Raw genomic sequence first — 23,928 nt, 5'->3', positions numbered from 1 at the left:
CAGTCGGACGAAGCCCAAGCAGAGGCACAACTTGAAACCGGGGTTTCGAAAAGGACATCTCACCGGACGCTATTTGAAGATAGCGCCCTCAAAAGTTTATACCGTGGGGCGTTTGGGGAAAGCCGACGTCATTTCGAGCTTGATGTTCAAGACTAAGCCTGATTGGGTCAAAGGTTGCTCGCAAATCTCAAAAATAGTTTTTTAAACTAATTTGTATGACAAAATAACTTTAATTTGTACAATTTTACCTCTTTCAATAAATTAGGCATTTTTTATCCTTTCTACCTTTTGAACATTTATTTACGCCACGAGTTGTTTGTAACCATTTTGTAATCCTATAAAATACACTTTTAAAAGAGGATATGCAAATTTTGTAATTAGGAAGAATACCACAATAGCCAATGAAATAAGAGGGTATTTCATACGTCATTTACCTGCGCTGATCTCTCTCTGACCCCGGCCGTCTCGCGCACCGGTACTTCCCATCACACGCGGCTACATTTATGAGCAAATTTACTGGAATTACTTCATAAAACACGTAAGTAAAATATATTTTTAACGGCTATTTTGTATCTATATTATTTCTCGTCTGAGAGTTCATGTTTGTCTTCATGTGTATTCCTTCTTTCCCCTGGTAGATTCAATATGTTTTCGACAATATTTGACGGCGTAAAACGCAACCATTTTTCAAACCCGTTCACAACGACGGCACGATGTGAGGGAAGCTTGCCTGTTTCGACAACTCCATCTGAAAATGTCTCGGCTATTTCACCAGGAAAGGTAGCTTCACCACTCATCGCAAGTGGTGCTGAGGGTAGGTACATACACTGTTTTTACTTGAAGCAAAAATTAGAGCATTTCATTGACATCTTGATTGAATATTCTCGGACCGGCAAATGAAAGGTTTGATAATCAATGAAATGTCCGACCTCTGTCCCCTGGATCATGTACTACCCGACTGAACTGAAGCCGTGTTATTTATAACAATATTTTATTAGCCGGTCAAGCCTCATATTAACGCGGGTCTCCTATTCCTCTACCCCTACTTCTTATAGTACTCTTTTTCTGTACACAGACACAGAGTCCTAACTATTAAGGCTCGTTTCTGGCTGGGGCAGAAAATTTTCAAAGCTTCATAACTCAAACTAATCTATTCTTACCAGCAACTGCAACAAGCCACTATTCAAGTTCAACAGATTCACATTCCAGGGGTCGAAATTAAGTGTATTTCCATGGTAGTCAGCAGGGCTAGTAACCAATAATTTTTAGTAGCCCCGATGAGATTTTGGTAGCCCGAAAGACACGTTATGTCTCGCGTCATGGCTCAAACTTTACAATACACCATAGCACAGTTCTTTGTTGTTTGTCATGATGATTTTTGCATTGTTTTTCCACTAGCCCGTCGGGCTATCAAACTGGAAAAATCAGTAGCCCGGCTGTAAATCTGGTAGTCCCGGGCTAGCGGGCTAGTGGCAATTTCGACCCCTGCATTCCATTGCAGCATTCATTTTTCTGCGATGGGTTTTGGTCGTCATGCTTGACCATTGCACATGTTTAAAAACTTGCAAGAGTCAAGTGCTTGTAATTTCCAAATTTGCACATTAATTAATGTTTTAACTTGCGCATATTATTATTTTGCGCTTGAAATTACCTCGGGTACTCTGTAATTAAAATTCCCCAACTGCTCAAAGATGGCACAGACTGAATTGGCATGCATGGGGGTCCCCCGGGGGTGGGGCTCCCCCGGGGAGGAGGTGTAGGGCCAGGAGACATATGCAAAAATGGCAGGGGAACAAACATTCATGCAACCTCACTATCTTTGCTTGAGGTGCCAGCCGACGGGGCCAGCCCAAGGTTGTTCACAAAATTGGGGGACAGATATGCTGGCAATTTGACCAAATTTTCTGCGCAATCCAATTGGTTGGTCAATAAATTGTGTATTTTTATATTAAAATTGTGTATTTTTATATTAAAATTGTGTATTTTTTTATTATATTTGAACTAATAACAATTAGTTGTGCCAATAAAATAAAACTAACCTGGCATGTGACACATATAATATGTTTGTGTGTTTCCAATTGATTTGCATACAACTGTTATACCCATGACAGATTAAATCATACCTATCTACATGTTTAAAATTACTTTTGCGAAAGTTTAAATTGTAGGCCTCGACCACTGTTGTTGTACTTACATGATTTTTTTTTATGTGCATTTTCTTATAGATTATTTATTTAGATTACATAGCTTAATAGCATTATTACACATATTTATTACGAGATGAAGGGTAAACATCATTCGTGTTTGAGTCAATCGTTGTAAATTAGTGGCCCTGTTTCAGTCACCCTTTCTGAGGTGACTCATTTCCCAAGGTTGTTAAATCCTCACTTCCTTTAGGAGTAAAGTGTAGGGCTACGTTAGACTGGTTTATTTTTAGCATTTGCATCTAGGCTATGCTTTCGGAGTGCCAGACAGTTTGTTCATTAAACTGATAGGCCTAGGTATCTAGTGTTACAAGTCAAGTAATTGCAACTATTGATTGCAACTACTACTTGTCAAGACTATCAGATTGTGATTGATCCAATTAATTCATTTGCTTTTGTTTCAGAAACGAGCTGCGAATTTGGTTCTGCCAAGTATTATGCACTGTGTGGCTTTGGTGGTATCCTCAGTTGTGGTGTTACGCATACAGCCCTCGTTCCTCTAGATCTGGTCAAATGTCGAATTCAGGTAATTAATGCAACCAGAAGATTATGTAGTAAAACCATACAGTTTCCCTTCTTTTTCCGTTTCAATGTATAGATTGGCACTATGGCACATGTTTGTGTACAAGTCTATTCAAAAGCTTCAATTAAGTACTGCTATTTTATGTTTGCCTAACGCGTTTGTTTCTTTCTATGTAAATGCACATTCCGTTGTGTACAAGACTGTGAGTGTAACCCACATGTGTACAATCTATACAACTGGCTAAACAAAATTATCATTTTACAGTATAAACTATTGTGAGATTTATTTATACATACATAAAGATAATTTGTGTCTTGTGTCTTCTATATTCTTTAAAGGTGGACCCAACCAAATACGTAGGTATCTTCAAAGGATTCAAAGTGACATTAAGCGAGGAGGGTGTCCGAGCACTTGGTAAGGGCTGGGCCCCAACAGCCATTGGATACTCTATGCAAGGTCTGTGCAAGTTCGGCTTCTATGAAGTTTTCAAGGTGAGGAAATGCTTTTCCTGATTCTGTCTTTTATTAGACTTGATAAAGACTCTTTGAGCATGTCTGCCTTCTTAAACAAACATGCAGTAAAGTGAAACAGATGCTAAGTCTGATTTCCGCTATTGTTTTTCCCAGACAATGTGATCAAAAGTGTCGACCAGCCTGGGTACAAGTGAAAAATAGTTGACGTTTGGTTAACCATGGGTGTGCACTCAAACTTGCTCTATGATGGTGGGAAAATGTTTTAAGATGAGGCTTAGACCTACAAGGAGTTAGGGTGAAGGGAAAGAGAACATGAAGAAATTATGCTGGGAACAAAAATGTGGAATAGTTTTTTACGTCTCATTTTATTTTTGAGTAATTCTTGAACCAAGTACAGCAAGCCTTGTTTTCAGATAATGTCAGAAGATTGTTCTTCCACTTTATACTGATGCCTGCAATTGTGGATTATTTTTGTGTTATCAAAATGATCAAAGGTAAACTAGGTTTAACATATTGTTTCTTCTCATAACAGACGCTTTACAGCAACTTATTGGGTGAGGAACGTACTTTTGTGTATCGAACATCATTGTACCTCGCAGCCTCTGCAAGTGCAGAGTTCTTTGCTGACATTGCACTGTCACCGATGGAAGCAGTCAAGGTGCGCATTCAAACAATGCCAGGATTCGCAACAACATTAAGGGAGGGTGCACCAAAGCTGTGGGCCATGGAAGGTATTAGAGGGTAGGTAATTTGAGGATTTAATAAAAATTAATAATTAATTGTTATGTTGGACCGGGCCCAATGTCATAAAGCTTTTTATCAGAAAATACTGCTGAACCAATTTCTTTGCTAAGCAATAGATATGGGTGGCACCAGTAAAACCAACGTGAACTTCATGAAATGTTGGCTGGTAACCTGTCTCTGCTTAGCAAGATTTTTCCTGTGCTTAGCGGGTTTTTGTGTTTATAGGCTTTATGAAATGTGGCAATGATCATTCTGTTCCGGACCCAAAGGCAAGAAAACTTGATTTGTTTTGTTTAGTTCTGTACATTGTATACCACCTCGGATGTTTCGACTATTTGATGTATATAACTTATTTCAAAACTTATATACGAGTTTACAGTAAAGATTTCTAAACCTCTCTCCCATAGATTCTACAAAGGTCTTCCTCCACTCTGGCTGAGGCAAATCCCATACACAATGATGAAGTTTGCATGCTTTGAGAGGACTGTAGAGTTCCTGTACAAAAATGTTGTCCCAAAGCCGCGCTCTGAGTGCACTAAACCAGAACAGCTTGTTGTCACCTTCTTGGCTGGTTACATCGGTAAGTGAATTCCTTTTTTCGTTATCCTGAATCTTCGGTGATGGAAATGACTGGATTTTCAAATATGATGGGTTTATCATAAAAGGGGATAAGCCTGCTGTACCAGCTGACAACTCTTAATTTATGCACAATTGTGCAGAGAACAGTCCTTATGCGCACAGGGTTGGACATGTCAACCAAAAGTTTGGGTCGTCTGCCACAGAATCTGCAATCCTGCACCACATTGTGTTTTTTAACCCGTCTTGTGATTATGTATCAAATCAGAGTCTATTAAAGTCGGTATTCTTATGATATGGATATTTATAGTTTTAATGCCATTTTAATGATTAATGTGTATCTTTTACTCAGATTTTGAATAATGTAACTGTTCACCTCCCATTTAGAGTGAAAAGTTCATCTCTGTTTTTGTGTGTAAGATTTAAGGCCATTTTAATTATTAATATATTGTTTTACTCCAGATTTTTAATTATGTAACTGTTCATGTAATTCTGCTGCTGGTGGCGAATTGAATAGATTTGTTAATAAACCATTGAATGAAATTTATCAACATCCAATCACAGCGTTTACAGTGTTGGGTCAGCTTGGACAATGTAACTACTACACGAAGTGTATATTACTTGATGTGCTGTTGTTTTTGTATGTTTGTATCTGTTAACGTTTGTATCTGTTAACAATTGTGGGCACATCAAATCTAGCAGTTATGAACACTTTTCAAACTCTCAGTGAGATTTTACTACTGTATTTAATATTAAGTGTGACTCATTCTCTTTACTCGCTGAGAGGACTCGTAAAAGAAGGCTTAAGACTCGCCTGCTAGTGCTGTTGTTTGGGCATTTGGCTACTAGGCGACAATAGTAGGTGGCTTTGCCAGGGAGCGATATCAAACACTAACACGATTGAGGCCCTCAGTAGTACCATACTTAATTGTTTTATTCTCTTCTTCAGCTGGTGTATTCTGTGCCGTTGTTTCTCATCCTGCTGACACTGTTGTATCCAAGTTGAACCAAGACTCTGGAAGCACAGCAGTTGAGGCTGCACGTAAGCTTGGTATGGCAGGTAAGTCAAGGTTTAATAGATGGTTAATTTGCATCGGGATAAGGAATATTTAGTTTGGTTAACCCATATACACCAGTGTGTTTTAGCACTGTGTACTCACAACCTTTGTAATTCAAGAGCAGTGTCATACCAACTAGACCACCAAGATAAATTAAGAATGCGCTGTAGGATTTGTTCCGAACCAGTAATTTGTGTGATTTTTCATAATGTTATACTTTTAAAATACATCAAATGACAAGGATCTATATGTCAGTTTAACAAATATTGAGTGGCTTTAATTTGTGGAATGGGAGAAATATTATCGCAAAGTAAAATTTGGACTGTTCCATTTCACGAGGCGAATGAGCCACGCAATATTTGTATACTACAACTAATTATTGTTGTTTTTTGTGACGGGTAGGGGGGGATAGTGGCGCAAGATGCATTTTACTCTCAGTTACTTTCAGGTACTTTCTAAGAAGTATGACATGGTTGTGGACCTCGGTTTTTATTGCATGAATGTACCTCACACACTTCCTTAGATCCGCTCCTGGGATGGTATTAATACAGTTTAGTTTCTCTGTAATGGGTGACTTTCTGTTGAGCCATTCAGCAACACTGTTAATGTTGTGTTCCATGGGGAGTGCTTGAGTCATTGGTGTGTAAGAGTAGAATACCTCCGCTATGAGCAAAATAGTACATCTTGTGGTGACCTCTTTATGCCTCGACGTCCGACACTCATCTGCATCAACATGTTCTTTGTTGATGTTAGATTCAAGTGAAAGTGTCAAGGCATCTGGTCAACTTTGTACACATGGTGTCATGCTTGTGATGGGGACATTTGTATTTTCAATTGGTGTTTTATAATGACATTTTGTGGCAGGGAGTAATTATTCTGTGAGTTTGTTTCATGCCTTCAAAACTAGACTGAATAAATCAAATGAAGCACGGCGTGTCATAAACTATTTTGAGATATGGTGGACAAAATACTATAAACACTGTAAGGTTTGTTTAAATCTATCTGTATACACCAAAACCACATGGTGCAGTGGCCACCATATCCAAAAAGGCCGATTGCAGCACTGGGTTACTTTTCATTCATGATGGGATTTATTTGAAAAACCAAACATGTACTCTCTCAGTTAATATCCAAATGTGTATTAATAATTCAGTTGTTAATAATTCAATTAATCCAGTCTTAACTTGATCTCTTTTCTTGTCCTTTTAGGTTTGTGGAAGGGTCTGGTCCCACGTATCGTCATGATTGGTACCCTGACTGCTCTACAATGGTTCATCTATGACTCGGTTAAGGTGTACTTCCGTCTGCCCCGCCCACCACCACCAGAGATGCCAGAGAGCCTCAAGCAGAAGTTGGCTGCCAAATAGGTCAATTTAGAGATGCGCATAAACCCAATTACATAATAATAAATCAAATTTATTACAGAAATATTTAACTGGAAAAAACCCCAAAAGACAACAATTTCCACCGTTCTTGATATTTTGTCTTGGTTTGTGGGTTTTTAATACTGAATTTCTCGTGAACGCATCATTTAAAATGAAAACTTAAGACTTGAAGACTGGTTATTTAAAAACAATTTTTTGGTTTTGGGTTATCCCACGCGTATGAAAACAAATAACAATTGAGGTCAATAAAGACATCTTTTCCATTCTGTTATTAGTTCAGACACACATTTGAAAAAATATTTGTCATTGACCGTATGCACTGGACCCATAGAGTTATATATAAGAACTAGAGTGCGCACTGGTCTATATATGGGCTCTGGCCTGCGCGCAGGCGGCCATTTTCTAAGTTGACAAAACTGGCATCTCACAGCTTTTGTTTGTGCGGCCATTTTGTAAGTTGAACAAACAGCATCGCATTTCAATAAAAAAAACCTTGAACGTGTATTTCATACTCAACACGCGCGCAGAATGACGCGCTTGTCATCTTGCGGCCCGTGGCGTTTGTGCACGAAGTATCACTCGCACTCGACTCTAGTTCTTATATATAACTCTTTGACAGCACCCTAAGTTCAACAGGAATATTCTTTTTATTGTTGATCCATTGAGTGAGTTTGAACCATCATCTGGTGAGAAAAAACAAATCCTTTCCTTTATTTTTCCCAACTGTGATGCTGTGTTGTCTTAATGAGATGTTCTCAATTTTAGAGTATGTTTGTTTTGGAAGGAAGTTGTGTTCTTCTAAACCTTTGAATTTATTTATTAATGTTGGAACAGCTCATCATACCTTTGGTATTGAATTCATTCTAACAAACACCATTTTGAAGGTATGATTTTGAAACATTTGAAACACAGGTTGGGACACTCGGCAACCTTCCACTCCACTGAACTAGATACATCATGTGCTTAAGGGTTAGGAGAAGTAGATAAGGAATTTACCAGAAATGTTAATTCATGTCATTGAAGATTAGAGCAATATCACTTTTATTAGCTCTTATTTAGAACATGAACATGAACATGGATTTAGTAAAGCAGTAATGTCAAATGGAAATTGTCTTTGAAATGAATGGGATGTAAAAGATAGTATTTTTTAACAATGTTAATTGCAGTGTTGTCATTTATTGAGATTTTAATGTAATATTTATGATAGACATTAAATTGCACAATATGACTGAATGAAGGTTCTAGCCATTCATTCAACATATATTTCATAAGAAGTGTGAATCAATGAATTGACATTTTCATGTGTTTTGCAGCAGAGAAAAATATTAAATGAAACTTATAACAACGGTTATCAAAATCAGGTGTTGCTTGTCGGGATTTGAGTTTGTATTAATGTGGTTTTACTCCCAATGGCCCGTTGTTCTGGCCCGTTGTTCTGGCCCGATGTTCTGGCCCGTTGTTCTGGCCCGTTGTTCTGGCCCGTTGTTCTGGCCCGTTGTAATTCAGTGCCTAAAGGCACTAGATGCTATTGGTAATTACTCAATTAAAAATTAATTGTTAACATAAAATCTTACTAGACTGTTGATAGTATAAATTATTGTGACGGCTCTTTTCTGATGTAGCAAGGGTTTTTGAAAAAGGCAATTTCTGAAGCCTTTTATATTATATTAAGGCACCTGAAAGCACACAAGTTTTTGCACAATTTTTTTTCTTCTTCCTTTTATTCTCTTGCAACTTCGATGACATATTGAGCCCAAATTTTCACAGTTTTTTTTTTATGCATATGTATTCTTGGGAATCAGCGAGTAAGAATAATGGTCTTTGACAATAACCAAAGATGTCCATCTTTAACCCTGGAATATACGGTATATACTAAAGCATTTATACCAAGAACAAGCCACCATGGTGGGTCTACCTTTCTATGACAGTGACAAGTATTGTTTTCTTCTACAACTGTACCATTAAATTATTTAAACTGATATGAAATGAATATTATTCTCAGTCGCAACTTGGTGCTGTTCATTGGCTGTTGTACACCATATACATGTAAATATCCCTCCTTGTCGGTGTCAGATGCAATTGTGTCCGCCATGCAATACTGTCCGATCCGGACACTTTTGCATGCTATCGTGTCTGGGGCTATGCAAAAACCATCCGGCGGACATGTACGTGACTACATGTATGTATGTGCGCGCGTAAGCAAGCGTGCAATGCATGCCCTGAACCTACGTATATGCAGCATGAATATTCACGTATTTTATTATTGTAGCGAATAAGCAACGGCTGAACTTTTCCCATAAAAACCATGACATGCACTTGGTTGACCATCGTTCTATTGACCAAGGGCGTATAATTTACTGCAATGGAGAGCGTATAATTTACTGCAATGGCGGACATAACTGCATAAGCAAATGTGTCCAGGCGGACACAATTGCATTATGCAGCAGCGTCCGGGTGGACACGATTGCATATGCAAAACTGTCCGGCGGACATTATTGCATATGCAATAATGTCTTCCGGATAGTATTGCATAGAGGACATAATTGCATGCGACACCGGTCTCCCTTTGTCACTTGACACAAACAACAGGCATGCAACTGTTGCCACCAAAAACAGGGAAATTACACAATTTCAATGATTTTGTTTAATATTTTTGGTAAAACCGCGACTGTGAAAAAGTTGCACGCCTGTGTTAATCAAAATAATTGGTAGCAGAAAACTTACTTTGTATTACAAGCAATGGAGAGCTGTTAGTATAAAACATTGTGAGAAATGGCGCCCCCTGAGGTGTTGTAGTTTTTCCCGGGCCCTTAGGCAGGCCCGGACCCAAGGCCGTAAAAGGCTTCGCGTTCAGCTTTATAGCAGGCTCCATCTTTAATAGATGTGCCACACCCACCAACCCCCCCCCCTCCCCTAAAATGTCTTGTCTTGATCCACCCTTGAGGATGCTGGTGATGATAGGGATGATACGCTGTTTGAGCATTACCGGTATAATGCAGAAACAATATGGATATTATGAAGCTATAATTGAGTTGCTTTTAGGTACAATAACCACGATAGCAAAAATAGGTGTATCATAGCTTGAACTAGCCATTAAATTCCAACATCTCAGAGTGGCGACATCACTATGGTGGCCCTGAAGGGACATCGCATATCGCAAACTTGAGCGCCCTCACTTGCCAGGTGTGTGCCAATCAAGTTATCGATCGGGGAGGGGTTGACTTTTTGGGGGAGAGGGGGGGGGGGCGGGGGGGGGGGGGGGGTAATTCCAAAAATATTTGGGGTCCTGTGTATTGTTCACCTATTGTTCTCTTAGAACTTCCTTGTGGGATCAATTGTTCCTATTGAGATTGCCTTGTGGGGTCCTTTGTTCTGTTGTTGGGATCCATTGTAATTAGGACCTATACGTTTAATGTAAGGACAGACACATACACACAGGGGCGCCAATCCGTCTTGATAGATGGGGGGACATAACATTTACGGCGAGGGGTCCGGGGCCTGCTTTACACGGGAAAAATTTTAGGCCGCAGATGCTCTCTGGTGCAATCTAGGGAGTCTGAGGGGTGATGTATGGTGGCCCCGAAGGGACATCGCATAACGCAAACTTGTGCGGACACGTATGCAATGTCGTGAAACAAATCGCGAATATATGCGCACACGAATACAATATCGTGAAACAATTCGCGAATATGTGCGCACACGTATGCAATGTCGTGAAACAATTCGCGATTTGTTTCACGACATTGCATACGTGTGCGCACACGCCGTAAATGTTATGTCCCCCCATCTATCAAGACGGATTGGCGCCCCTGTGTGTATGTGTCTGTCCTTACATTAAACGTATAGGTCCTAATTACAATGGATCCCAACAACAGAACAAAGGACCCCACAAGGCAATCTCAATAGGAACAATTGATCCCACAAGGAAGTTCTAAGGGAACAATAGGTGAACAATACACAGGACCCCAAATATTTTTGGAATTACCCCCCCCCCCCCGCCCCCCCCCCCCGCACCCCCCCCCCCCCCTCTCCCCCAAAAAGTCAACCCCTCCCCGATCGATAACTTGATTGGCACACACCTGGCAAGTGAGGGCGCTCAAGTGGTGACATTAAAGTCAATGAAATTTTGCAAATTTCTGATGGGGAATCTGTTATTTTATTCGAACGAATACTGAAATTTAAGCCATAACCTATACATTTTTATTTGGTAATAATAACAATTTATAGCTATAAATGATTGGAAAGTATACAAAAAAAGGAGAATTAAATAAGAAACTGTTTGAAAATGAGCCGCAAACACCGAGGCAAACTGTTGAAGTACAAAACCATAATTTGAACAATATTTGTACCCTTCGTTTTGATTTTTTATTTTAAAAGCAGACAGACAGTTTTACTGGGCAAATCAAATGTTGGCACTGACTTATTTGGTTCACTAATTTCTACCTCCGTGCTAATTTGAATAACTGGCCTTAAGGGATTACTTCCCCATTATGAAAAGCACTACGACAGTGGCAATGTTGATGTACAGAAAACAAAATCCCTCCGTAATTTGTAGAGTTTGTGTACATATCTATTAAAAAAATAAACAAATTAATAAAAACAAAATAATCAATTTGGATCGTGGAATTTAGGGGGATGTTCTCTTTTCAGGGACCATCCAATTTCTACTCCTGGTCCCACCTGGGCACAACCACATGGAGGAAAAATAAAAAATAAAAACCATTGAGTTTCATTTGGAAGTTAATAACTTTTACATTTCTAGCTCCATGATAAGGCCGTCACCTATCATGGTCCTATATACTTCAACTAATTCGGACATGGGCATACAATTTCAATCCGGGGTCCACCCAAAATCACAAAAGCCATTCACTATTGATATGCAGATTCGGTCTTGGAAACCAACCAGCAACCGGACGCTGTGTACAGATGTGAAATCAGCGTCAAAATGGCCGGGGCCCGTCAGGATTGAGCGACAACACTGCCCTGCGATGACCGTCTTCATTTGCCTAGGACTGTCACTTTTTAAGGGTTTGGCTTTAGATTTTTTAAATACCCATGTCGGGGAATTAGTAGCTCAAAACACTCTTTCCTGAATGTTGTTAAATAGATCGAGAAAATTCAAGAGGACATTTCAAGGCAAGTCTGGAACTCTCGCGCGAGAGTGTCCGGACTTGCCTTGCAAGTTGCATGCAGATAGCGTTCAGCTTAACAACGGGGTCAGCCCGGACAAGACCACCGTAGAGCAAAAAATGTTTACTTTTCGCGACTTCGACACTTTTTCATAGTTCAAAGAGTCCTTTTCATACGTACTTTTTATCTTTCTGAACATTCAAGGATGTAATTTTACTTATTAAAGAGTGACAGTCAAGTCTGATTGACACACATTATGATAAATGACTGTTGCCATGGTTGCCGTTGCCGTTTTATGAAGACAGCACTTTACAGCAGAATGAGGATATGACACCGTTCTCCATTGTCTCACATCATAATGTATCCTTTTTGAAAATTAACTTTGGCATACCTGCTTACTATTGATGAGGTTTTTGAAGATGAATAATTATGTGCGTTTGGTAATTTTGAAACAAGTATTTTTTATTTTATAAAAAACACTATTTTAAGGTTTTGGATTTGATTCCAACCCAAGCAATATCACATGTATTTTATCATCGTGATGTTCATCATTATGATGTCTTTAGGGGAGGAGTGTTACCATTTCATTTGTTTGTTGATATGTTCATGGTCTCTATATTATAAGTTATTTAAAACATGTTTTTTCAACACACATTAAAACCAAAATACATGAACTAGTAGAGTGCTGATGCTTTAAAGGCCCTCTACTTGAACCTTTTTCATAACAAGGAATACATGTTGCCATCTAGAGTAGAAAATACACCACCCGGTTACTCTTTTTCTTGCCTTGCAAAAAATTATTTATATCAGTTTATCATCAATAAATCAGTATTAAAAAAAAGTCCCAAACTAAGCTCAAACCAAAATTATAAATAGCTACAGTTGTTTGGAGAATTGGAACAATGGAATAAATTTCCTTATGAAACAGTAGTTGAAATACTGTTCAAGAAAGTTAATAGAAGAAAATAAAAGCAAAGAAAGAAACAGGAACTTGGAGGAATTCATTTTTTTATGAAAATTTTTCTACTTCAACATACAAACTTAGAGCACAAGGACGATATTGGTAATTTCCATGTCCAGAAAAACTAGTTGTTTTATTAGGCAAATAACTTGATTCAAGTTATTAATTTTGATGTTATTGTTGATCAAGTAACTCACAAGATGAAAACTAATTGTTTTAATAGTTTTTCAAAACTCTGGTAGTTGTATAATGAGACAAATAACTTGATTAAAGTTAATATGAAACAACTCATAAAATCAAAACTTTTTTTTACTCAATGGGAAGTTGTTGACCATTTATTTACACCATACTTAGTCGGGTGCAAATCTATAAATATTTGTGAAAGTACACTGTAACATATAGAAACAAACGTGTTGGGTTGGTATTAATGCTGAAAAATAACTACACCATGGTAAGCCATGCTGGAGGTGTCTGGCTCTTTCAAACAGCTGGGATCATGTTTTCAATTTGGAAACCCTGCTTAGTGGCTAACTAGTGTCTTTTAAAGATTGGGAAGGATAATAGTTTGCTCACCCTGATTTGAACTTGTAGGCAGAATTAGACACCAGAGTCATTCCTAGTGCATGTCTGTCATTTAAAACAGAATTGAACTTCAGAAACCCTACCTATAGTGGAAGTACATAGCTTGCTGGTTTAAATATTTGAGCAGAGTCACAAAACTTTGAAGTATACATGTATACATGTATAATCAGTGGTATCGTCGTTGTCTAGCCTGTTTCACTCCACTGCAGGAGGAAAGCCTCTTCACCAAATCTCCATCGCACTGTCGGTTGCCAAGCAATGCCCCTGTATGTACTTAGTTCATCTCTCCATCTTCTGTCTTGTCACCCTCTTTTTCTTGTCCACATTCTTTGAGTCCAGTTGGTTGTTGAACATGACTACCTGTTGTCATGCCTCCTTGCTAGGTGGCCTGCCCATCTCCACTTCTTTGATTTGATCGTCTTGATAATATCCTGCACTCTTGATTTCTTTCTTTGATTCGTTGCCCTTGCCTTCTTTGTTACTCCTATTATAATCCTTTCTATGGCCCTCACTGTTACCCGTAGTTTTTCCTCTAGTCGTTGGTGGTTGTCCATGTCTCAGCACAATAGGACAGGTATTATGCACTGATCGAATACCTGTCTTTTCAATGATATAGGAAGGGCGTGGTCTCTAAAGATGTAGCTCAGTGTGCCAAACTTCACCCATCCTAACTGGATTCTTCTCTTTATTTCTTCTCCTGTTTTATTGTTGAAGGTGATATTCTTACCCAGATAGATGTAGTGATCTACTATCTCAAAATCTTTACCCTTAACCGCTACTTTGAAGTTTTGAGAATTGTTACTCATCATGACCTTTGTTTTCTTCATGTTCATGTTGAGGCCCGCCTTAATACTTTCTTCTGAAAGCTCCTGAATCATTCCCTGGAGTTCCTTAGGGGTGTGATTGAAGATGAGAAGATGAGAAGATGTCTTGACTGCACACGCATGCACACAACAACAACAACAACAACAACAACAACAACAACAACAACAACAATAACAATAACAATAACAATAATAATAATAATAAAGATTCGTCTTAAGGCCAGCCTTGAATTTATCAACATTACTAAGTTGCTTAGGAAGCTGGTTCCACAGTTCAGGGCCAATTACAGAGAACACCCTATCACCTGCAGAAACCAGCTTTGCTCTGGGGCGGATCAACAGAGTAACATCACTAGCAGAACCAGTAGATCTAACAACAGGCCTAGTAGCAACAAGATCATACAGATACAAAGGGCAAAGACCATTTAAGCATTTAAAAATTAACAAACATACCTTAAAAATAATCCAATACCTGACAGGAAGCCAATGTAACTGCATTAGAACTGGGGTGATATGTTCATACTTTTTGGTACAAGTAAGTAGCCTCGCAGCTGAGTTTTGAACTCTCTGTAAGGGGGCAAGAGTGGTGGCAGGGAGACCAGCTAGGATAGCATTGCAATAATCATCTGGGATGTGACTAACATATGAATTATTTGCTCTGTACTACGATGACCTATAAACCTCTTAATCTTACTAATATTGTACAAGTGATATGTGGCAATACGGGAGACAGACTTAATGTGAGATTGCATATTCATATGTTTGTCAAATGTTACACCAAGAGTTTTGACCTCAGGCACAGGGTTAATGGAATGAAAGCCCACAGAAACATCTACTTTTGGTAATTTCTTCAAAAACGACGATGAGCCAATAATCAGAACATCTGTCTTTTCATCGATAAGTTTGAGATAGTTCAATGTCATTCAGTGTTTGATGTCCTCACAGCATGCTTCCAGTTATTTTATTTTACTGTATACATCACTTTGAGTAGGGGTTGCAGAGATGTAGAGCTGAGTATCGTCAGCATAGAAATGGTGTCTGAGGTTGTGTCGACGGATGATGTCACTAAGTGGTAGCAAATAAATGTTGAACAGAACAGGACCCAGCAACGATCCTTGTGGCACACCGAACTCAAGCGGATACGAGGCACCTTCAGATGAGCTGGTGATCTTAACTCTCTGGCAGCGGTCCAATAAGTATGATGAAAACCAGTCCAGGCTTCCTTGTGACAATCCTATTCGTGACTTTAATCTTTGCAGCAAAATGTTGTGATCGAGTGTGTCGAATGCTGCGCTGAGGTCAAGAAGAACAAGGATTGACACTTTTCCTTCATCGGTGCTCTGAAGTAGGTCATTCTACACGGACAAGTGCAGTTTCAGTGCCATGGAATCGTTTGTATGCAGACTAAAAATAATCATGAAGACGATGTGACATGTGGCTTAAAAGTTGCTGAGTAACGATTTTCTCCAGTACTTTCGAGCAGAACGGTAAATTTGTGACAGGTCTGTAGCTCTTCAGCAGCTAGACTTGTTCAGCCTTCATGTTGTGCATCTTTGGAATTGGCTTGACTGCTGCTGATTTTCATGTATTCGGGAAAACCTCTGTCGTAATTGAGGAGTTGGCAATCAACGTCACTATAGGCGCGATCTCCGAAAGGCATGTCTTTAGAAGGCTAGTTGGTAGAGGGTCCAGATGAAAAGACTTCGGAGGAGACTTACGAATAATCATCTCAATATGTGGTTGTGAAACAGTCTCTAAGCGAAGTTCACAACCGACCGGAAGTTCAGAAGCTTGGTCATCGGCATTCCTTGATTGACCGCTGATTTCACATCCGCTCCTAATCACCTTTATTTTCTCTTGAAAGAAGCGGCTGAAGCGGTTAGCGAGTTCCACTGGAGTTGTATGGGTGGGTAATACAGTAGCAGCTTTCCGATGCAAAAGCGAATCAATCACCGGGAAAATCTGACGACAATCACCTCTGTTTTCATCTATTAAGTTCTGGTAGTTGTGCGATTCGGCCTCATTTATTAGCCTCACCACTTTGTTCCTTTGTAGCTTGTACATGTCTTTGTTGATGGTTAGTTGACTCTTGCGCCAGCGCTGTTCCAACTTTTTACGTTTCAGTTTCTCGATGTTAATTGAAGATGTAAACCAAGATGTACTTGGACGGAGTGTTAATGTTTTAGATTGCAAAGGTGCATGTTTCTCGAGAAGATCGGAGAGATGTTTATTGTAGGCATTGGCGAGAACATCTGGGTGCAGAGACGCATCTCCAATTTTAGAAAGAGGAGATTCCTGCTGGATTTCATCCATACTTGTATCTTTGCTTGTTTTGGTATGTGCTGAGTCACACTTTCCCAGTTTCTCTACAGTATCCAGTATGGCATGAACTTCTTGGTTGTAGGTGTCACTAACTGTCTGATCATTCACTTGATTAATTAATGGTGAAAACCTTTTCTTCAGTTCAATGCTGTATCCGGTTTATGTTCTGACAGCTTTTTAACATCAATTCTTCTTTTCTTAGGTCTTTTCAACAACACCTTCAGTCGTTCACATTTCTTGTCTACCCTTATTGTTGCCCTCACTAAACGATGGTCACTTCCAATGTCAACTTTCACGACTGTTGCAACATTCATTCATTCAATCATTCATTATTGGTTTATTCTTTAAAAATATTCTCATGGTGACCTGAGGTCGAATTACAGGAAAATATACAAATATTAAAATTAGAAAAGAAATCACACTATTACAAATTTAAGAAACATTGGTTAAGGAGAAACAAATATTTACAATGTAAAAATCAAATTGTTTTAAAAGTTGCGAAACAGTAACATCCATCAGTATATCCTTCCTGTCGCTTATTATATAATCGATGAGGTTGTGTGTTCTTGCATTTGGGCTCTCCCATGTCCAATATCTTTTAGGTGATTTCTTGAATAGGGTGTTACCAATAAAGAGGTTCCTGCTTGAAACAAAATCCAGTAGTCTTTCTCCTCTCTCATTCCGCTCTCCGGTTCCAAATGGGCCCGGGCCTTTCTCTTCCAAATCTTTCCTCAGTCCCGCTTTTGCATTGAAGTCACCCAAAATGATTGTGTAAGTTGTTTTGTCGGCTCCAAGTGCTTGGTCTGCTTCGTCATAGATCGATTTTGTTTCTTCATCGTCATGGCTTGTGGTTGGAGCATAGACCTGAATTATTTCATTGTAGCTTTCTTGTTGATGTGGAGCTTCAGCATTGCTACTCTGTCTGAGTATCCTTTAAACTTCATGACATTACGTTGTATGTTCTTGTTAATGAGAAAACTTACTCCAAAACTAACTGTTATACTAATTTTTCAAAACTCTTGTTGTTGTTTAATGAGGCAAATAACTTGATTAAAGTTATTATCAAACAACTCATTAGATCAAAACTATTTTTTAACTCATTTTGCAAAACCTATTTTAAAGCAATATATAGTATTCAAGGGAAGTTGTTGACCATTACCTTTCTTCCTCCATTCTTACGTCAGAGAAAGTCCATTTCTATTCTATTTCTACCTCATGTGGATAAATAGAAAACAAACACAATAATCACGAATTCAAACATTTGGTTTTGGTGAACTTTTGGTGCAGTCGCTAGTCAACCTTGCTTTTATTGTATCTTCTCTTTTTCGATTATCTTTCCTTCGTACCATACAACCCGTAGGTTATCTGTGCATACAAACAAAAGAATAATAATATTTATATTCATATAGAACAAAAACAGTAACAATCACTAAGCAATTCATTAATTCGTTTGCTTCTTCTCGATTCTCTGTCAATTACCATAAATACAAACAATATTCGAAACAAAAACAATTATAACAACAATAACAATTCGTTAATTCATTTTGTTCCTCTCAATTCTCTATCGATTACCGTAAATACGATTTCCTCAAGATGTGCGACGAGAGTGGTTTGGATAATATGCAATTCATACTCCATTATTATCGGTTACCATAATATGCAACTTCTTGGCAAATAATTATCATTTTAATGCAAAAATCATATTCCAAGTGATTGGGATGTTTTCATTTTTGTGGCGAAGTCACGCTTAAGGTAGGGGTTTCGGGCGGTTTCCGTCTTCCATCTACCGTGTTTGGAGATGAGGAAGGGGGGAATGTTTGCGTTACATGCTGCTGTAGCCCCCCCCCGGATCTGAGGTATAACTGAAGGGGTGAGTAGGTGGAGTGAGGCCCTTTTTAGTGTGTGTCAGCCTCCTAGTACTGGCAACGACGAATCTGGTGGGTCGTTTAGGGCCGAGAAGTACCGCTCTGTCACTGCTACGGGGCAGGTTGATTTGAATGTTCTAGAAATCACTCCTTCTGACCCCTGTCTGAACTGGTCTGTTTTTGATCTAGGTAGGTGGATTGTTAGGTGGTCGCTGGTTATTTTGCAGTCGTTTCGCTTAACTACGGATAGGTCATTGAACCGCAGGAATCCTGCGTATGACACTAGGCAAACAAACATAACTCTTAAATCTGCTAGTGTTGCGTTCTTGTGACCGTGTCGGTCCATGAGTTTTGATAGTATGTTCGGTGTGATGGGTTCTTTTCGGATAGCAGCTGAAGAATGAAGCCGTTTGAACCCTTGGGGAGCGGTTTTCTCCATGGGGTTGTCTGTTGGGGAAGGTAAGCCGACCAGGCTGTGAACCCACTTGATTGCCGCTGTCGCTGATTTGGCAATAGACTTTGGTCCGGTGGTTGCCAGTTCGGTAATATACAGCGTGAGTTGGTATGGATTGACTGGGAATACTACCATGCCGATCTTTGATGATGCCCAGGTCTCCCACCTTGCCCAACTAGCTGTGTATTTCTTGTTGGTTGAATGAAGGGGCTGTTGCTGACAGGAGCAGTCTTTGAAGGCTGGTGATGGCCAGTGTGTGTAGGGTTGGGTCTTGTAGGGAGCTTGCGAGGTTGTTCCAAATGGCTGAAAAAACAATGAAGGACATGGGCAAATAATTGGGTTCATACTGCATGTAAAAACGCACAAAAGCGTTTTAAACAGCAAAGTTTTTGGCGTTTAACAAGCACAATATAAGGTTTAAGAAAAATACAAAGTCTCTCGACTGGCTGTGTTTAAATAACACTATTCAAGACGAACACACGTAATAAGATGTTATTTGATCGGTTTGATAATAGCAAAAGAATACTTCGGTTGTGAATAAACTAGAACAGTCGAGTGTGGGGACGTATCATTCGGTGTGAGCACCAGTCTAAATTACCTATAGTAATAAGCGCTCGGTGGCCACGAAAAACCTCCATGAGGAAACGTGGGTGCATCCCGGGTGCTCACGGGGGTGCACTCCCCTGTACCGAATGCTGGATTTACTTGATAACTATATAAGGATTGGGTCGGGAATGGGTGGGAAATGGACGTGTGTATAGGTTGACTGTTGAACCGAGGGTGAGCTAAATGCGAACTTGGCTATTTATACTATAGTCAGTGCTGTTATGTAATACAAAATACCACGACTTTGCACTTGTCATGCAAAAAAACGAATAGAAATTCTACATATTTACATCATTTAAGTCACTCTGGTTTGAAATTGTAAGCAGAATTAGACACCAGAACCATTAATCATTGGGGAAGTGGAACATCTACAGAGTTTGCTGAGCACCCTGGATTAAATTTTTAAGCAGAATTGAACTTCAGAAACCCTGCCTAGTGGAAGTACATAGCTTGCTGGTTTAAATTTGTAAGCACAGTCACCTGGGATCAAGTTTTAAACTTTGAAACCCAGTATGTATGTCTGTCACTTAAAATGCCCACCCGTGTCCACATGGCCAAGATTGTTTTGAAGTTGTGAACATCTGTTATTTAATACTTGTGATAGTTTTGCGAAGAACAAAAAGTCAAAACCAGGGCCCGGGTTTTGACATTTTTTCATGGTACTTCGCTTTGCTCATGTGCATAAAAAACAGTTTCTTTCTAATGGACACAGTAATAACACAAAGAGGCACATTTAGTTTTAAAACATGGGGAAGTTGCCAGTTATGACCGCGAAGTAAGTAGTATGGTACATATTCTGGTGAAATTATGTGTTAATAGCAAGTGTTTATAATCTTCCACCTTTGCCATATGACTCTCCGTGAGTCACCCTTTGCCAACCGACTCTCCTTGAGTCACCCTTTGCCAACTGACTCTCCTTTAGTCACCCTTTGACATCTGGCTCTCCTTGAGTCACCCTTTACCATGTGACTCTCCTTGAGTCACCCTTTACTGAGTCACCCTTTACCATGTGACTCTCCTTTAGTCACCCTTTGCCATCTGGCTCTCCTTGAGTCACCCTTTGCCATCTGGCTCTCCTTGAGTCACCCTTTGCCATCTGGCTCTCCTTGAGTCACCCTTTACCATGTGACTCTCCTTGAGTCACCCTTTACCATGTGACTTTCCTTGAGTCACCCTTTGCCATACGACTCTCTTAGAGTCACCCTTTGCCAACAGACTCTCCTTGAGTCACCCTTTGCCAACCGACTCTCCTTGAGTCACCCTTTGCCATCTGGCTCTCCTTGAGTCATCCTTTACCATGTGACTCTCCTTGAGTCACCCTTTACCATGTGACTTTCCTTGAGTCACCCTTTGCCATACGACTCTCTTAGAGTCACCCTTTGCCAACAGACTCTCCTTGAGTCACCCTTTGCCAACCGACTCTCCTTGAGTCACCCTTTGCCAACCGACTCTCCTTGAGTCACCCTTTGCCATCTAGCTCTCCTTGAGTCACCCTTTGTCATCTGGCTCTCCTTGAGTCAGCCTTTGCCGTCCCACTCTCCTTGAGTCACCCTTTACCAACTGACTCTCCTTGAGTCACCCTCAGCCATTTGGCTCTCCTTGAGTCACCCTTTGCCAACAGACTCTCCTTGAGCCATCCTTTGCCATGTGGTTCTCCTTGAGTCACCCTTTGCCATCTGGCTCCCTTTGAGTTACCCTTTGCCACCTGACTCACCTTGAGTCACTTGTCTCCGACAAGTATTTCCCAGTATTCTTAAAGCATGGGGAAATTGCCGCTTGTGGTAGGTGTAAACCAACACAAAGATTTTATCGGGGATTAATGGAGGGTTTATTTTACCTTGACAAGGATTACGGTCCACAGTACCCATTTTGTAGACATCTTGCCCTCGTCAACCCTTGATTGATCTTCTTAGGCGCTTCCTGGCCTCTATCTCTTATTGACGCTTCTTCAGCTACCAATGCCCTTATGCCTGGGTGACCGTCCAAGCTATTTCACAACTATTTCTTTTGCATTGATTATTAAGGCACATCATCACATCACAACCTGTCAGGTCAGGTGCATCCTGCTAACGGTAACCTGTAGCCCGTTACGACCTGTCACAGAGTAGGGGGAAGGGGTTGGTTGGGGGCTTCATCAAAAAATAGGACAGGTAAAGTGCATGTAAAACCTTGCTTGGTGGTCTAGGCAGAAAGACAATATGTAGTTGCGATAACCTAACCCTCCTCCCTTCGGCCGTCGGGAGGAGGGTTACGCTATCGCAACTATAGAACATAAAGGCAAATGTTGTGGATTTGATTTCTCACCCAAACAATACCATTTGGATTTTGTCACTGCACATAAAGGAACTCAGACACCGAATATGGAAAAATAGGTATGAACACAAAAGGTTTCCATTGTCCCACACCCTCTTTATTCTGGCGTTTCCTCCTCTAGCGAAATACTCTTCTGTCCGTCGTTGGTTCGAATGACCCGGCACATGTTAGAGTGGGGTTTCCATTGTTCCACTACCCTCTTCATTTTGGCGTTGCCCCCTTCCCTTCCATTCAGCTGTGGTTGGATCCTGGGATCCTCCTGTAGCGAAATACTCTTCTGTCCAGCATTGGTCCAACCGACCCGGCACATGTTATAGTGGGGTTTCCATTGCCAAACTACCCTCTTTGTTTTGGCGTTGCCTCCTTCCCTTCCATTCAGCTATGGTTGGATCCTGGGATCCTCCTGTAGCGAAATACTCTTCTGTCCAGCGTTGGTTCGACCGACCCGGCACATGTTAGAGTGGGGTTTCCATTATTCCACTACCCTCTTCATTTTGGCGTTGCCCCCTTCCCTTCCATTCAGCTATGGTTGGATCCTGGGATCCTCCTGTAGCGAAATACTCTTCTGTCCAGCATTGGTCCAACCGACCCGGCACATGTTATAGTGGGGTTTCCATTGCCAAACTACCCTCTTTGTTTTGGCGTTGCCTCCTTCCCTTCCATTCAGCTATGGTTGGATCCTGGGATCCTCCTGTAGCGAAATACTCTTCTGTCCAGCGTTGGTTCGACCGACCCGGCACATGTTAGAGTGGGGTTTCCATTGTTCCACTACCCTCTTCATTTTGGCGTTGCCCCCTTCCCTTCCATTCAGCTATGGTTGGATCCTGGGATCCTCCTGTAGCGAAATACTCTTCTGTCCAGCATTGGTCCAACCGACCCGGCACATGTTATAGTGGGGTTTCCATTGCCAAACTACCCTCTTCATTTTGGCATTGCCTCCTTTCCTTCCATTCAGCTATGGTTGGATCCTGGGATCCTCCTGTAGCGAAATACTCTTCTGTCCAGCATTGGTTCCTCGACCGACCCGGCACATGTTATAGTGGGGTTTCCATTGCCAAACTACCCTCTTCATTTTGGCGTTGCCTCCTTTCCTTCCATTCAGCTATGGTTGGATCCTGGGATCCTCCTGTAGCGAAATACTCTTCTGTCCAGCGTTGGTTCAACCGACCCGGCACATTTTATAGTGGGGTTTCCATTGCCCAACCAACCTCTTTATTTTGGCGTTGCCTCCTTCCCTTCCATTCAGCTATGGTTGGATCCTGGGATCCTCCTCTAGCTAAATACTCTTCTGTCCGACATTGGTCCGACCGACCTGGCACATGTTAAAGTGGGATTTCCTCTGTCTCATTACCTGTTCCATTCTGAGTGTCATCTATTGGCATTACTCGATAGTACGCCAGGGTCCTCTGCATCAATCCAATCTGTGATGGTTGAGGGAGGTTGTTCCGGGGGAATCACCCTTGGGTGGGATGTCCTCCGCTTTAGTTTTTCTCTTTGTTTATTTATTTCTTTCTCTTTCGTTTTGGTTTGATATATTTAGCCAAAGCTGTTTCATTTCTTATCTGGTTGTGCAACTCTTGCAGAAAACGTTCCATCTTACATTAAATTATTATAAATTATAATAAATCCAAAGCCCACTTCTGTACACCAATGTGACTCTTTTTCTAATGACCTCACATCATCACATCACAACCTGTCAGGTCAGGTGCATCCTGCTAACGGTAACCTGTAGCCCGTTACAACCTGTCACAGAGTAGAGGGAAGGGTTTGGTGGGGGGCTTCAACAAAAGTTAGGATAGGCAGTGCACGTAAAAGAACCCAGAACACTTCTCATGCTTCCACCTTGCTTGGTGGTCTAGGCAGAAAGACAGCCCTGGATTATATAGTTGCGATTACCTAACCCTCCTG

At 40.5% G+C, this 23,928-nt stretch overlaps 3 protein-coding genes and 1 non-coding gene across 4 annotated transcripts; 2 read left to right on the top strand and 2 right to left on the bottom strand.

Moving 5' to 3' along the window:
* Positions 1-416: 416 nt before the first annotated feature.
* On the top strand, positions 417-8,323 carry LOC139954330 (solute carrier family 25 member 3-like). Its single transcript, XM_071954085.1, has 8 exons — positions 417-538; positions 639-814; positions 2,609-2,730; positions 3,066-3,218; positions 3,733-3,941; positions 4,352-4,524; positions 5,470-5,580; positions 6,788-8,323. The coding sequence occupies exons 2-8, from the start codon at positions 646-648 to the stop codon at positions 6,943-6,945; spliced, it is 1,095 nt and encodes a 364-aa protein (XP_071810186.1). The 5' UTR covers positions 417-538; positions 639-645; the 3' UTR covers positions 6,946-8,323.
* On the top strand, positions 6,087-6,275 carry LOC139934161 (small nucleolar RNA SNORA53). Its single transcript, XR_011785699.1, has one exon. It is a non-coding gene; the product is annotated as a small nucleolar RNA SNORA53 (small nucleolar RNA).
* Positions 8,324-14,193: 5,870 nt separating the features above from the next.
* Positions 14,194-17,955, bottom strand: LOC139950014 (uncharacterized). The gene is made up of 5 exons (XM_071948642.1): positions 17,942-17,955; positions 17,409-17,704; positions 16,060-16,889; positions 15,431-15,815; positions 14,194-14,570 (listed from the first exon to the last, which is right to left on the bottom strand). The coding sequence occupies exons 1-5, from the start codon at positions 17,953-17,955 to the stop codon at positions 14,194-14,196; spliced, it is 1,902 nt and encodes a 633-aa protein (XP_071804743.1).
* Positions 17,956-18,687: 732 nt separating this feature from the next.
* Positions 18,688-21,180, bottom strand: LOC139950007 (uncharacterized). Its single transcript, XM_071948630.1, has 2 exons — positions 21,124-21,180; positions 18,688-19,404 (listed from the first exon to the last, which is right to left on the bottom strand). Exons 1-2 carry the CDS (start codon positions 21,178-21,180, stop codon positions 18,688-18,690), a joined length of 774 nt encoding a protein of 257 aa, XP_071804731.1.
* Positions 21,181-23,928: the final 2,748 nt, after the last annotated feature.

Source organism: Asterias amurensis, chromosome 2, assembly GCF_032118995.1.
Source record: "Asterias amurensis chromosome 2, ASM3211899v1".
Lineage (NCBI taxonomy): Eukaryota > Metazoa > Echinodermata > Asteroidea > Forcipulatida > Asteriidae > Asterias > Asterias amurensis.
This window is presented reverse-complemented; position numbering and strand designations above follow the sequence as displayed.

What these genes read in the sequence shown, in the direction of transcription:
- LOC139954330 (XM_071954085.1), top strand. Translation starts at nt 646, where the DNA reads ATGTTTTCGACAATATTTGACGGCGTAAAACGCAACCATTTTTCAAAC. An exon ending in CATCGCAAGTGGTGCTGAGG is followed by an intron (nt 815 to 2,608) that starts GTAGGTACATAC and finishes CTTTTGTTTCAG; the next exon opens with AAACGAGCTGCGAATTTGGT. An exon ending in ACGTAAGCTTGGTATGGCAG is followed by an intron (nt 5,581 to 6,787) that starts GTAAGTCAAGGT and finishes TTGTCCTTTTAG; the next exon opens with GTTTGTGGAAGGGTCTGGTC.
- LOC139950014 (XM_071948642.1), bottom strand. An exon ending in ACTCCTCAATTACGACAGAG is followed by an intron (nt 15,816 to 16,059) that starts GTTTTCCCGAAT and finishes TTGTCCGTGTAG; the next exon opens with AATGACCTACTTCAGAGCAC. An exon ending in TACTCAAAGTGATGTATACA is followed by an intron (nt 14,571 to 15,430) that starts GTAAAATAAAAT and finishes ATGCGTGTGCAG; the next exon opens with TCAAGACATCTTCTCATCTT.
- LOC139950007 (XM_071948630.1), bottom strand. Translation starts at nt 21,180, where the DNA reads ATGGCAAAGGGTGACTCAAGGAGAGTCGGTTGGCAAAGGGTGACTCAA. An exon ending in GGGTGACTCAAGGAGAGTCG is followed by an intron (nt 19,405 to 21,123) that starts GTTGGCAAAGGG and finishes TTGTTTTTTCAG; the next exon opens with CCATTTGGAACAACCTCGCA.